Source organism: Apteryx rowi, unplaced genomic scaffold (assembly GCF_003343035.1).
Source record: "Apteryx rowi isolate R43461 unplaced genomic scaffold, aptRow1 scaffold_552, whole genome shotgun sequence".
Classification (NCBI taxonomy): domain Eukaryota; kingdom Metazoa; phylum Chordata; class Aves; order Apterygiformes; family Apterygidae; genus Apteryx; species Apteryx rowi.
In genome coordinates, this window is record NW_020450819.1 from 407,327 (window position 1) to 422,798 (window position 15,472).

At 33.6% G+C, this 15,472-nt stretch overlaps 1 protein-coding gene across 1 annotated transcript in view; it reads right to left on the reverse strand.

The window, feature by feature from the left end:
- SIPA1L2 (signal induced proliferation associated 1 like 2) overlaps positions 1-15,472 on the reverse strand; it is a 93,008-nt gene that overhangs the window by 65,627 nt on the left and 11,909 nt on the right. The window contains exons 4-6 of the mRNA XM_026081536.1: positions 12,862-13,036; positions 7,933-8,036; positions 1,048-1,205 (exon numbers count right to left, since the gene is read on the reverse strand). Coding sequence (XP_025937321.1) covers positions 1,048-1,205; positions 7,933-8,036; positions 12,862-13,036 — 437 coding nt within the window. The remainder of the gene's footprint in view (positions 1-1,047; positions 1,206-7,932; positions 8,037-12,861; positions 13,037-15,472) is intronic.

Sequence of the window (15,472 nt, forward strand, 5' to 3'; positions counted from 1 at the left end):
CAGTGTCAAACACGTCTATAATAGTCACATTCTGCACCAGTTTAAGTTGCCTACTCTAAGTTGATGGAATTTCAAAATACCTGCAATTCAAATGACGGAATTTCGAAAATACCTGGACAGTTCATAGCAAGATGTAAAGGAAGTAGAAATATTTGATACACAGCTACACCTACAATTGATAACAGATTTCACACACAACATGCACATATATATGTTATGACACATAACATATTTCAAATGAAGAAGGATTTCCAAATAGAGTGGAAACTACGTACAACCACTAGTAGTTTGACTGAAGTACAGTCACATTTGGGATTACAGACAGCCATCATTAAGTAATTAGAAAAACATAACTTATGAAATATGCCATGTATTATTTAATAAACACAAAATAGTTACTTAAACAAACCCAGGTTCTAAAAGAAAGCATAAATCCAGCAAGATACCTGCTGAATTGGCAGCATTACTCTTAAAGTCCTGATCATTAATTGGACAATTCCCAACTAGTTCAGAATTACTCTTCCACCCAGGTTGGCTTGCTAGAACTCATGATGCCTTAACTTAAGTGTGAGAGTTACAGTGAACTGAAATTTGGGATGTTTTGGTGCTCCCCAAAAGCCCCGATTCAAGTGCTTAAAGGCAGTGACTCATCCTGGTGTCATATAGTCAGTCAGGGATTTATATATATGTTAATAGCCTTCTAAAATACTTTATTTTAAATGACCTTCTTATTCTATGAAAAAGGAAGCATGCAATACAAATTCTAAATTAGTTTCTATTGTTGTATCAGTACGTTTTATTTTCACAATATTATTGCCCCTTTTTGTGCCTATACATCAGCAAGACAGAGGTCTGTACACACTTATTTCAGCTTATGTCCATAATTCCAAATGCATGCAAGGTATTCACTGGAGTTTCAAACTTGCAGAAAATGAAGCAGGAATTTTAAAATTGCACACATATCTCTAGGAAATACAAAACTGTTGGAACAGACAATTTCATTGTAGAGTTAATAGCAAATGTAAATATTTATAAGGCTCTACTCACCTATAACACACATTTTCAGTGCAAGGATTATGCACTTTGACTATGACAAATACATGTTGAAAGTGGGAACGAATATTTTTTGGAGTAAAAGGAAGTGCTCCTGGCTCTTGGAAGACAATGGTAACTATATCATTTCCTATATGCCTTTTCCTTAGCAGCTGGACAAGAAACATGCATTGAAAAATTAGTTATTAAAAAAATGACATTTTCTTTCATTTTAGCAAAAAACAAACAAATAAAACAAATGAAGCTTTTTTTTCATAAAATATCATTTAATTAATCGTATGCTGGATAGCTACAGGTAAAGGATATCAGGCTGAACTGCAAAAAGACAGGGAAAAGAAATTGGACTAAGATCACAAAAATACCAGTGACTTCTTTCACATCCCCATACTAGTTCTGCTCAGTTTCTGCTGGTTTTATTTTTTATTTCTCTTATTTTAGTGCATCAGTGTAGTAATAAGAAATATGTTACATCGCTTAACTTTTATCACTATGTATACTTCTGTACATCAGTGTACAGTGTAATGTACAGTGTACAGTGTACAGTGTAATGGCTGCTTTCATATGAAAAATGTAATATTGCTTTTCTTTTCCAATAAACATTCCTTTTGCACAYTGCATTTTTATTAAACATTGCATTATTACAAAGAATTAATATTATGYTCCTAGCGCTTTTTAAAAATAGCTTATCATGAATACTAATCACAGTTTTTAACTACTGTGTACTTGGGAATGAAGCTGAGACACGGAAGAGTTGTGGAGGAAGAACAGCTAATAGAAACTCATTTATTAATTAAAAACTCATTCTGGTAACCAGTACTTTACTTTTTTATGATGAAAACATACTTAACAAAAAATGTAAAGTACTATATAATTATTACAGTTTAAAGAAAACTAATAAAAACTACAAAATGTGTCCAGCAATAAGGGACCACTACTCTCACCAAAAAAAAAAAGATAAAATAATATTTACTTTCCTCATGGAAGTAAATAATACCTTTTACATTTTTTACACCTCTTATTTTAAAATAACTTTGCTTAGAAAATGCCCATTCATGTCACTAGAGGGAAAGAAGTAGTCTAGCATGTGCTAGGTTGCAAATCCCTTATCCACCTAAAGTGTGCAAAAGAATTTGCTTTGCCAACAATTAGCCTATAGTTATACCTTGGCTCTTTAGCATTAGTGTAACTAAAAAGGATACAAGAATAAGTTTAATTGAAAACTTTAAGGCAGAATAAGGAAAAAATTCTACACCAGGTTGGTTTTACAGAATATAGTCTTTCCAGTAAAAGAGCATTCACTTGTATTTTCTCAGTTGCATTAAAAGCTAGTATTTCAGCTATCCACAAAAGAGGTAAAGTTGCACATATTAAAGCCTAAGACCCATAAGTATTTTTCATTACATCTGCTAAAACAACACAGAGGTTTTTATTCTAAAGCTAGTGAGAATGGCCAAAACCACAGTTTTAAAGCACTCAGTTAACATATCTATATGATTTTAAACATAATCAAAATCCCAAATGCAATGTAAAGAAACTAGACTAATGATGAAACTTTAGAACAGATATGGGAAATAAAATAATATTTGGTGTAAGGCATGTGACTTAGTCATGTTTTCAGATTTTTAAGATTAAAAACAAATTAACTGACTCTTTGAGCAACTTAAGATGTACATCCCATTGCATACCAATTACAATAAAAGCCCACTATGGGGAACTGATCACAGAACTAGGTATGTCAGCTATACTTTAATTTGTTGAGCTGGTTTATACAAACATTAGATTGTAGTAGTGAAGCACAAGTTCATGTTTAGGGGTTATTATTATCTCACAGGTTGGAATTTAAACTGCGGTTAAATTTGTGAGAAACCTTCCAATTATTAGGTATAAGCTGATTCATTGCTGCCTTTGTTATATAACTGACTCTTCATATAGCAAAATTGGAAAATTAGAAAGCAACATCTTGTTTAAAATTAAATTCATTTCTCAAGACAATCACTGTTGTCAAGAACATTTTCTGGTTTGGTAGACGTCTTTAGGAGGTTCTACTTGCAGTTCTAGGTTGCTTAAGCAAAAATAACAATCACTTACTAAGGGACAAGTTTTAGAAGTGTTTGAAATTGTACTAGCAATAACAGTCTTTTTAAAATGAAGGTAGTACAATTGTTTTAAGAGCTTAAATCTCTAAAAAGGCACAAAAAATAGTAAATAAGAAGTCAGGTCACCATTTTTAAGAACCTTACCAAGCTTGCTGAGATCTGAGTGACTTCTTCGACATTTTAAAATAAAATCAATGTAACACTGTTATAAATAACTGTCATGCATAAGTGGTCAGTGAACATCAACACAATGCAAAGGCAAAATACAGTCGTGTTTGTGTACAGGGAATGCAAAGAACCGGAAAGGGGAGGGAAGTAAATTGGAGTGATCTGGGGGATGGAAYGTAGTGCTCTGGATAGGACAAAGGAATAGGAGAAGAATAAACTATTGAATAGAGAAAAAGGAGGGAACGCACACTTCCCTAGAAAATGTAAATAAAGACTGCATTCTGAAAATGAAAGAGGAATTGAAGGAAACTGGAACTAAGCAAAAAGACTTATAACAACCCTTTTTCTAGTTTCTATGCTATGATCTGTATTTTCCTCCCAACTTTCACCTCCTAATTTTTTTTTCAGGTTCTCAGTTTCCCCTTCCTCTCCCATTTTGATGTCTGCTCAGGTTTTTCCTTCTTCTTCTTTAAATCTACCTTTCTAACATACTATAAAGAATCTCATGCCAATGCATAGCACAGTAGGAACTCTCAACAGGGTTCACAGGTTAGAGGATTACTTACAGTAAGAAGATACCAAACACTCCCTGACATCATTCTAGTATCAGTCTAAACCAGTATAGTAGAATATGCGCAYGAACCCAATACAGTAAGATAGGCAGTCAACAGAAAATCAGTAAAGAAGTTTTCATGTAAGAATTCAAGACACACAAAGGGGAGTCCAGTAAGGAAAATATGTTAGAAAAGCAGAATCCATTAAATTAAAAATAGTTATACAAAATAACAGTTACTATATTAAATATGAGATCTTAACTATGATAGTCAATTCTTAATTTTCAGATATGCATCTCTAAGAAAAAATATTTGTTATCATAAAATGTAGCACATTTACAAGTTGTGCAGAGCCATAGAAATCTACCCATTTCTGAGGAATTTTAATTGCCTATTCAAACTGCAAAACAATGAGGAATTCTCCTTGTAATAGGAGTGGAAAAATAATCTTCATTCAATTAAATGATGAGATGCTAAGAGACAAAAACAAAAACCTTCAAACTTATTTTAGTACGTTTCTAAAATAATTGGCTTTAAAAAGCTCTAATTTCAATTTGGGTTATTAATCAGTACCAAAACCAGAATAAATGTCAAAAGATATTTCATCAGACCTGGTTAAACTGTGTTTGGTATAGCCATATGCCTGGTTATCTCAAAGATCTTAAACTTGTTGAAGCTAAGTTACTGTTATTTCACTCTTGCATATCTGTTTTATTTTTAAGTTTTCATTAAACCAGATGAAAACTGATGATTTGGATTAATCAGGTCTGACTATGTGCACACAAGCACACTGCAAATGCGTGAATGGGAAACTTGCAAGGGAATGACTTGGAAAGGGACTTCGCAAAGGTAAAGTTTAAAGGGGAAAGCCTTGAACTATGATTTCAAGAAAAGGCTAGTAAAGGAAAAGGAACTGGCCACACCAGGGCTGGTAGTGCTTTCTGTCCTAGGGAAGGAGCAGCTGATTTCAAATTTCCCAGCCTATRTTGCAGCCAAAATGAAAATTACCTTGCTCTTTGGATCTCCTGCTGGCTCTAAAACTAGAGGGATGTCCTGATCAGTGACCAAGCAGGGCGTAGTTAAGTCCTGGAAGAAGCAATAAACAATTCTGGTGTGGCCTATTTTTGGCTCACAGGTATTTGGAATCTAAGAAAAGCTTTGTGCTTGCTCATTGAAGGTCCTGTACCTAGATGATGAAGATTGGCTCAATATCTTGCCCAGTCATTACTAAAGAAGTGACATAGGGATAAGATGCAATAACCTCATTGCCAGTACACACACAATATGCCAGCAAAAAATAACTATTGATATGGGGGTCTTCATTACTAACAGAATCTAAAATGAAAGATGCTGTGGCCTCTAAGTTCCCCTAATTTGGGTATGTAGTGTTACTGAGCCAAATCCTGCAGACAAAAACAACGTTCATATTCCATGGCACCCGTAAGTCTCTCTCTGTCTTGAGGACATGAGCAAGTACAGCTGCGGTCTTCAGTATCTATACAGTCTCAAGGAAAAAGACCTAATCCAATTTTATCCTAGCTTGTGAGAGATAACACTGTTGATACATTTCATATTCCAATATGTATTTTGAAACTAAACAGTAACAGAATAAAATTAAACAATGATTATTGCACATTAAGGCTGGCTAAATTCTGGTCATTTGGGTGTGCTTGTCACACTTCATTAACAGTGTCCATGCTGTGCAAGTATGGCTGGATACCAGCATCTAAAAATAATGTGGTGGGTCTTCAGATAGGCGTACTGCTTCAACTTAGAAAACTGCCACGTTATTTTGATCCCAAGAAACCCATGAATCACAACATGATGCTCTTATTAAATACTGAAACTGTTAATCAGACAATGACTCATGAGTGCCTACTAAAACACTGTGGAAAGGAGTGTTCTTTGCTGGGCAAAATCATGAAATTAATATTGGAAGATTTTGCAATATATAAGAATTGACATCTGTCTATAAAGAAAGACACATAAGGAAATGAAAAGAATGAAAGGAAAGCAAAGAAAGAAGGGCAAGGACGGTAACAAGGAATGGCTGAACAACACAGCAGTGAAGGAGACAAACAACAAACATTTATAAGAATTAGTGGATCACGGCAAGAGGATATCCTATTCTCATAAATAACAGAAAGTTATGGAGGACAACGACAAAGGTAATAAACTCCACGTAAGGTCATATTTACTGTCAGTGCCTGTGATTAGCTATGAAAATATTCATTTTTCATTATAAGGCAAGCTCATTCAGTGTATTATATCTTAATAGTATACAGTTTTCCCTATTTTTTTCAGTCAAAGATCAATATATTCAGAAATATTCTACTATTGCAATGGGTTCTGCATCTGTGCCTTGCAAACTTGTAAAGTTTTTTCAGATAAATATGCAAATTATAGCTGATTAAAAATATAAGAATATTTTGAACTGTCTCATGTGATTTCAGAACCTGAGTCACCAAGTTCTTTTTCAAAGGGCACCGTATCTCAAGAAAACCTGAAGCATTTTTCAATTATGTGTAAAAACAAAGTATTCTTGTGTGTAAATCAAATTAAAATATACATTTAAACTAACAACTAAAGCATTTTGACTGATTACCAAACAGAGCAACTCTTAGTGTGTTTAATAAATTAATCCAGTATAGTAATATGGCATAAGTGAAAGTTCAGACAAACAAAGCTATTTCAAATCGGTGAAAATGATCCAGTATCTTGATTACTAGATATTAGCACAGCTTTAGTGCGTGATAAGGTTGAACATGTTCTCCTCTGAAAGCCATATATATTTTAAGACATATGATTGGTCAAAACATTCATATTATTCATACTGTGGAGGATTTCTGCCTTTTGATTCCTAACATCGTTTCTTTAAACCTTATCTAAAGTCCAAGTGTAATGGCTTAAAACTTTGCAGTTATCTTAACTGCTCAGTCGGAACAGTTCTTCAAACAGTTCAGATCATGCACTAACTACTTAAAATACATAAATGCATTATATACATTTTTCCATTTCAAATTTTCATTTATCCTTTGTCAAGAATTTTAATTGTTGTCTTTATCTTTTGTTGCTGCCTTGACACATCATTTTTTCTTCCCGCAAGACCTATTGATAGGGTAGACATGAAAGATGCAAATCACATACAGTTTAACAATCAGTAACCCCAATTTTTGTGTGCTGCTCAAAAACAAAATCAGATAGCATCTTTATTTCATGACAATCCTCCAATATGACTGAAGAAATCTTTGTATCTTGCACTTCAATGAGAGGATATTCTTAAAAATTCTCTTTAACGCTTATTTCTGCAGAAATAGAAAAATGTAGAGTAGTAAGGCAGAAAGTTACAGGCTTATCTTCAGTCTGATCTATGAGCAGCTCTATCTTTCACCTTTTTTAAGTGATAGTTTTGATATACTGTACCAAATGTGCTCGTACTTTTTAATTCAGTCAGAAGAAATACCTGAGACAGGCAAAGACAGAGTAACCTTACTGGTGCTCTTCACACTTTGGATGCTGTGCTGTTTTTTAGCCATCCTTAATGCTTTAAAGATATTCTGAGCTATTACATAAGCAAAGTGAATTCTCCAGAAATAAAATAAGTACACTGCAGTTTTCTGTCTTCACAAGCAGATGCCTTGAAGGATATGGTGAGGCATTTATTACTGAGCTGGTACATTAATAAAAATTTCAAGATCTGTAATAGGAGGATTATGTGGAATCATTTTAAGATCTTATTACACATATTTTAACCATAAGACTACATTCAATATTTAAAACATACAAAGGATATAAATCCAGTTCAAATTAAAGATACTTCATTCACCACAGGCATCAATACTGTTTAATAATATCATGAAATGGAGGAGATAGGATAAAGATGTGTTTAAAAAATGCTATGAGCTTTTTAATACCTTATAGTATTTCAACAAACAATTCCAATTAAGAGTCATACTTCATATAAAACAATTCAGTTTTATATCAGTATTATTTCAAACAAAAGTATATCCAAATATTTATAATGTAAAATTACTATGAAAATGGGAAAGGTAAAAACATACCTGTTGCCTATTATTGGGCATATATGGAAGCATTGTCGATACATGAAACATTAACTCATAATCTTTATAGGTAGTATAGAGGGAATGAGTTCCTGTTGAATCAGCTGAAAATGAATTAAATTGCAAGAAAGTGGTCAGTGAAACAGAGCATTCATACTACTTTTTAGGATACCATTCTTTGCATGCTATGTCTAAGAAACAGTTTTAAATCTATAAATGCAGTTTAAAATTTATTTCAACAGATCTATAACATTTCGCATCAGCTAAAGATGATTAGTTTCATACTATAACATAGATGGTTCCTGCAAGAAGTTGCCCAAAGAGTTTGCTGTCTGTGAGATTAGGACCTACATGACTTAATTTTGAGTATACTGGCAAGCACTATAAAGTCTTAGTATCTTATGAAAAGGAACAAATCACTTGGCTACTTAAGTTTAGTTTTATATAGTTTGTATTTTCTGTTATTTAAAAAGTTAATAATGACAATAGACTAATCCTATACCTTACCAAAAATAAATTACTGATAATGTTACTCCAGATCTCACATTAAAACACTTACTGCAGATGAGACTTTAGAAACATAAAATATATGCATTATACATTATGGTATACTGTAAAATAATTTTTCCTGGGAATTTTCAGACCTTTTAAAATTAAGAACATTTTCAAATATGATAAGACTTTCAATATTTTTATTTAGAAAGTTTAGTAATACAGTTTGCATTTAAGAATTTTTACAGCAGATTAGATGGGGTTTACTTTGTATTCATAACTTAATCCTTTTTCTTCACCTTCTTTGATGTGTTTGGATTATTTAGGTAAACACATTTAACTTTAAAGCAGGAGATTGGGAAGACCCTATTGAGAGAAGGCAACTATCAATTATTCTTCCCTTTTTCAATGTTCGCTCATTTGTTTTAAATAATTTTATACTTTCTACACCAACAAACATTCTCCAGCACTCTTCTCCACACAGTATTTTTTTTAATAACTGTATTCCTAAAACAAATTGTCTGTTAGTTCCCTTGTTCAAAATACACAAACATACACTTAAATGTAAAATTCAGCAGTATACATACTGTATCTGCAGCCCTAAATCTGAAAAAATTTATGCATGTGCATAACTTTGAACACTTCTGTATTACAACAGGCTTCATTGGTAGTATTTGTACAAAATTAAAATTAAGTTCATTTATTAACTTTCAAGTAATATAAACTATAGTTACAGACTAAACAGCATAATTTTCACTGAAGTTTCTTATTTAAGTGTTGCTAAAAAAGAGCAATAATTATTGCACTTGTCTATTTGAAAATCTTTGTTGAAAATATAATTCCATCTATAACCTTTCTGTGGCATTTTAGAAAGACAGACTTTACAAGAGACAAAAAGTAGAAGGGGGAAAACGAATATATTATGCAATACAACTGTCTAAACTACATTGAACAAACTCCCTGAATCCTTTTGAAATTAGATATTAAATAAAGTCAAACTATCTTGAACAGATATTGCATAAAACAGTCCCTTTACATACTTATTACAGAAAGCCAGATTCCTTACCCTTAAATCAATTCTTTCTTAACACAACATTCTACTTAGCTGAATATTTTTGATTTAGCACCTTGACTTTGGAAATGAACTAGCATGCTTTCCTTGTGAAATTTAGGCCCTTACATTAAGCAAGCTAAAACCTTCTAAATCAAAAGATGCTCTACTAAAGACCTACTAAGGCACACTGTGAATAAATTTTTTAAATTACAAGCACTTTTCTGCTTATATATATTTTTTTAATATTGTACCTGGTCTGACATTTTTGTACCTCATTTCTTCTTGAATATTATTTTTTTCCATAAAGATTGAGAAAAATTGGCTAAACTTTTTTTTGCATTATGGAGGAGTTCTGCCTTTTCTTTTCTTTTTTTTCCAGAAAAGTATTTTTTACCAAACAAGAGTAAAACAGAATTATACCTTTCTCAATTTCTTCCAACTTTATTTCCCTCCTTAGAGGTATGAGGAAATTAAATGCAAAAACAATCCCAATTACTGAAAAACTCACATACTTAAAACTGAACATTAAAAATGAAAATTTTAATGTTCCAATAACAGTATTTTCATTCCTCATTTCTAGTAGATTGGTATGTTTAGAAACATACAATACACAAATTATATAGTGTTGCAGAATTGGTAAAGTTTCCTCAAATCTTCCAGTTTCTTGATTTTGGAATTTTGAATGGGGTGACATTAAAAATTCATTAAAGAAGGACAGAAGAGAGTTTGCAGTTAATATATTCCACATATTCTTCACATTCTACATTCTATATTCCATAAGGAATGGATCAGTTACATTCATTTCTTCTTAGCAAAATATTAAATAAACAGACTAAATGAAAAGAAAAGAAACTTTTTAAAGAAAAAAAAATCTCACAGCTAGTCAAGCTTTCGGGAATAGAAAAAAAAACAATAAATATAAACCCTACTAAAATTGAACAAGAAATATTACAGAAATGTTATGCTTACCAAAAACGTAACTGCTAGAAATGAAATTATTAACACTATTCTGAACCTTCAGGCAGATCAGTTTATTCTCCAGTTATAAATATGACATACAGAAATGCTCACTGTGTCATTATATTAAAAAATATATATAATACAAAAAGGATGATTATAAAGTCAATATTTTTACATATAACAATATCAAAGACTACAGCTTTGTGAACTCTCTAAATTCCATTTTGTGTGTTGCAAACAGTAAGAGCATATTATGATAGGTTAATATCATTAGAGGCATACAGCATAGTAAAACACCAAAATTATGTTATTGAATTATATGTAAGCAAAGCCAATCAGCAGTGTATGTTCTTACTGAAGCACAGCAAATATAGAAAGTGCATCTGCTCACAGGCCAGCATATATATTCATATGTAGAAATTACCAGGGGATATTTGGTCATGCTCTGACTGGGGAAAAAAAGGAAAAAGAAACACCTCCCACAACCCTTCAAAATTTTCAGACCAATGTGTCATTTCTTTCCATAGTCTTGAACCAAACCTAAAGAACTGACAACCACAGTGAGTTAATAAATGCTTCTGCAGGTTAATTTAAAAAATGAATGATTAGTCTGTACTGAAACAGGATGCAATATTCAATATTAAGCCTGGATTATTAAAGTGAAACGAGCAACTGTAACTTTAATAAATGTGGTGCTTAAGTGCATTGACAGGGCTACAGAATTGCAGCTTTTCCACCTTGTAAGTCATAAAATGGAACAGTTCGTCCTAGGATTCAGCTCACCTTTTTCACTATTTCCCCCCTGAGTACTGGGAATGGAGAATGTGAAAGATTCCTGGAGTTGCAGAGCTGGTCTCCCTTCATTCCAAAAGCCTGAGATTTATCACCAGCTTCTCAGAACTTTTTACCCGTTGGAGATCGGCCTATTGGCAGTTTATCTGCACTGAGTACCAACCATAAGCTGCACTCACTAGACATTCCCCCAAATTTCTAATATGAATCATTAAGTCTCACTCCTAATGCTGTACAGCAGATGACAGACCATCAAGGGCACTACCAGTTTGATACCAGAACAAAAATTCTTTTATGACCATGACACCGGTCAGCTTTCAAATGTACTACTTCAAAAACAAACAAACAAACAAAAAAAACCCAGAGGTATTCCAGTTGAGACTGATGATGAAGTAGCAAAACATGCAAGATGTTCCTAAGAACCAGATTAAATCAGGTGGATAAGGAGCAGGAGGAATGTAGAAGCAGAAGAAAAGAGGGCATGTCTATTCCTACATCTCTCTGACTAGCCAGAAGGCAAACATCTACTGCAAGAAAAGATGATCTTCCCTTAATTTCCTTTATGTACATCTTTCTAAGCTTCCTTCTTGGCAGCTTATTTCTAGCAGTTCAAGCAATTTTCCCATTTGATTAGAGGGGTAAATAGAATATGTAGATGAGTAGCAGGATCTAGTAACTTAAAAAGATGTACTTGGCTAATGAAAATATTCCATTTTTGTTATACTTAGGCCACGTATAGTATGCAATAAAACTCTATTTTCAGGATGTTATAGACATGCTACAGAAAAAAAAAGCGTATAACTCAAACAGTATGTTACAGTAAAGTAGATGAGTAGATGATWCCCCCAGATCATACCTCACAGTGATCAGTTGTCAAAATTTTGTTAACACCACATTAAACTAAAAGAATGAGTTAAGTTAATGATGTACTAATTGATCAGCTGTAAATGAAGCTCAGAAAAACTGAAGGGCAGTAACCAACAATGCAAATGAAGAAGAGTGTCACCATATCACTGACTTTGTCAACAGCAATACTTCAGTTTCCATCTTTGCTTAAAAAAAAACTGTACAGATAATTTCTTATACTATTGCACTGCTCTGAAGAGGTAGAAATAACACAGTAGTTAGGGAGATGAATGTTTGTTAACTGCAGAATGGTAACATGTTTAATGTGCTACTGAATACTTGATTTCTCCTCAAACATAAACACTAAGGTATACGCTGATTAACAGAAATGCAGAAATCTAAGAGGAATAAGGAAAATGGTCCATTTTATGACTCCACATTTCAAAATATGTCTTTTTAAAGATAAGATAGTAAAACATAGCTGCGAAATTCTGAATAGATCAAGAATCACAGACTTCGTAGTACTGTAGTAAGTGCAAGAAAATGAAATAAACAAGTTGTTTYGGTTTTCCAATCTTTTTTCTGTCACAGCAAAAGTAAATAACCTTTCAGACAAGGTGTGATGCATATACTGTTCTTATCAGGTACTTGATCTTCCTCATCTAGCCTATAATCTTGCTAGTCTATCCCAAAGTCAAGAGCATGAGAACACAAAACAAGATTTGCAGAAGATGCTTACCGCTGGAGAATTACAGTTTCTACCACAGATCAGAAACAAAACTTACTTTTATTATCTAGCTGAGCTCTGTATTTACTAAACCCTTTTAGCCGTACTCTCTGGCCCAGGAGATCAAGGAACTCTTCAAACGCTGGCCCTGCCATCTCATTGTTATACATTTCTTCCTCTGTGCTTTGGCCTGCTTTGCAGTAAAGGATACCAATCTTATGTTGAAAACTTAGCTGAAATAAAAAAAGAAAGGAAAATTACAGAAGCAAAAGAAAGCAAATACTAAAACAAATATTAAATATTAACAATGCCAGTTACAATGCCTGGCAGGAGTAACCTGAGGATGACAGAAATAAGTGTTGTGATTCAGGAAATTAAGTCACCACAGAGAGCAAAGAAAATTATCTTGAAAGAAAACTGGATTGTCACGATCCAAACACAAAAACAGTCGATGAAGACTTTTGACTTAACCAGTTGTTTATAGAAGCATACTCTTTTGCATGTTCCATAGTGTGAGAATTTTAATTGGCAATTATCGTATTGTAATCTTCTCTCTCAGATACAAAACAGGGTGAAGAGTTTATTTTCCCTCATTTCTACTTTTTCAAATTCAGCCAGACAGTTCCCTGCGTGTGAAGTTCCCTCCCGCCACCCAATAACCTTTCCAATTACGTAAGAGCAGCCGTTCAGAAGACCTGCTTTTCACAAGGCACTGTGAACAGACTCTCACAACACCAGTTTCTCTTATATGCATCAATAAATCTTTTCTCCTCCCCATAAAACTGTTTTCTGCAAAAAATCATTCCCCATTTTCAAAGGTTTTACCATGTAAACACAATTTGACCAACATACAGTAAACTTTAAACTAGAAATCAGATTGCAGTTGAATAGTTTTGTTAAATGAATGAAAGTCAACTCTAGAATATTAGTATAAAAAGAGAAGATTATATCTGGACCAAGATATTGTCTTCTTTTCTTAGCATTTATACATATTTATGATGACAAACAGGAAACCGCCATGTGAATAGATTAGTCCTATTATTCTTACTGCCAAATGCTAGAGCTTCGCAAACTGGCAGAGACCATCAGTCATATCAGATTCCCTTAAGACTATATACACTACTCAAATCAACTCTCCAGCTGTACAATCAAACTTAATCAAACTTCAGGATTAGTGTCTAAAATGTTCCAAGTAAAGATCGTACGAATACCACTTGTATTAGAGCAAAGGTGACAAGAATAGTCTGCTTCACCTTAGACATGTAACACAAGGTCTGCAGTGTTAAGCATATTGCAAAACTCAGACTCATAGACGTGCTATTGCACTGATGTTTATCACAACAATATCTAGGAAAGGCTGCAAGACAGAAACACTGAAAGATCTAGTCATAAAAACATACATACACGAAAGAAAAAAGTATCACAAACATAATTCTGAACTTCAAACAATGTTTAATCTTCCCACTTAAATAAATTCTGCCTTGCTCCATTGTAAGAACAGTGTTGCATGTGAGGTAGTTACCAAGAGACAAAAAACAAAACAAAACAAAAACACCCACGTCCTGGAGGAACAGAATGGTTTGAAGACCTATTTCAATCAAAGTTAGCCCTGGCTTGTAGTGAAATTTCTAAACACTGTTACACAGAACAGGTAGCTCCATGAGAAGGCTGTTCTTATAACAGTTTCCTGTAGCTAGATTACCCAGTTTCCAATAAGGTGTCAGCTCTCATTCAATCTTTTCTGTAGTTAGAGTGTACGTAACCTTTTCCCTATCTGAGTTTTCTGATGCCCTATACAGTCGAACTTATGCTACRGCCTTTCCCTTGAACTCTCTTTCCCTTATCCAAGTCATAAATTTACATGACATCTGTCAGAACATAATAAGTTTAGGACCTTCATCAGGTTTAAYTGAAACTGGCCAACAAATTCATTTATGAGGACAAAAAGATCTGCAGAATAATATATATCCAATACAAAGTGATTTCCTCATCTCAACAGAAAATCAAACTTTTTTTCCTACCTAAGTGTATGTAGATTTAGTACAGGATTTGGGCACTCAAAACTTCCAATGATAGCTTCTTTTTTTTTTTTTTTAAAAGCAAGTTCTTTCAAATAACTCAGGTCCCTATTATACACAGAAATAAGAAAAGATTCTAGGTTACAGATCACTGTAGGAGGTGCCTGAGTCAGACCTCTAAATTCTGGAGAAGAGCAGCATTAAGACACCAGCATGTTCTTGGTATTTCCGATTGACTGGCGTTAGACATTCTTCATTCAGAGTGCTTGCTAGTTTGGTCCCCATTTTGAAGCACTGCCTGGAGAGAGGCAGGCATCTAACAAAAGATTCCAGATTCCACACTGGAGACTATTGTATTCAGTGGAAAACGAGCATGGACAATTCATGGAGTAGACTGGAAGAGAACTGCTTATATAAATATTAGATTATAGGAAGTGGTGCCGTTACTTGACACTTCCCAACAGAGACATAGACTGCTTGTGAGCACACTGCCACACTTCTGTTCCAGCTCAGCGTCAAATAGTTTAGCTTAAACCATAGGGAGTTTAAGTTAATTTCCTYGACTTTACACTACAGTTAAGGACTGGAGAAGTAAAGTGCTGAGCCACCAGCAGCTGGAGCAGCAACTACCAGCATCATATCTAACAGTCT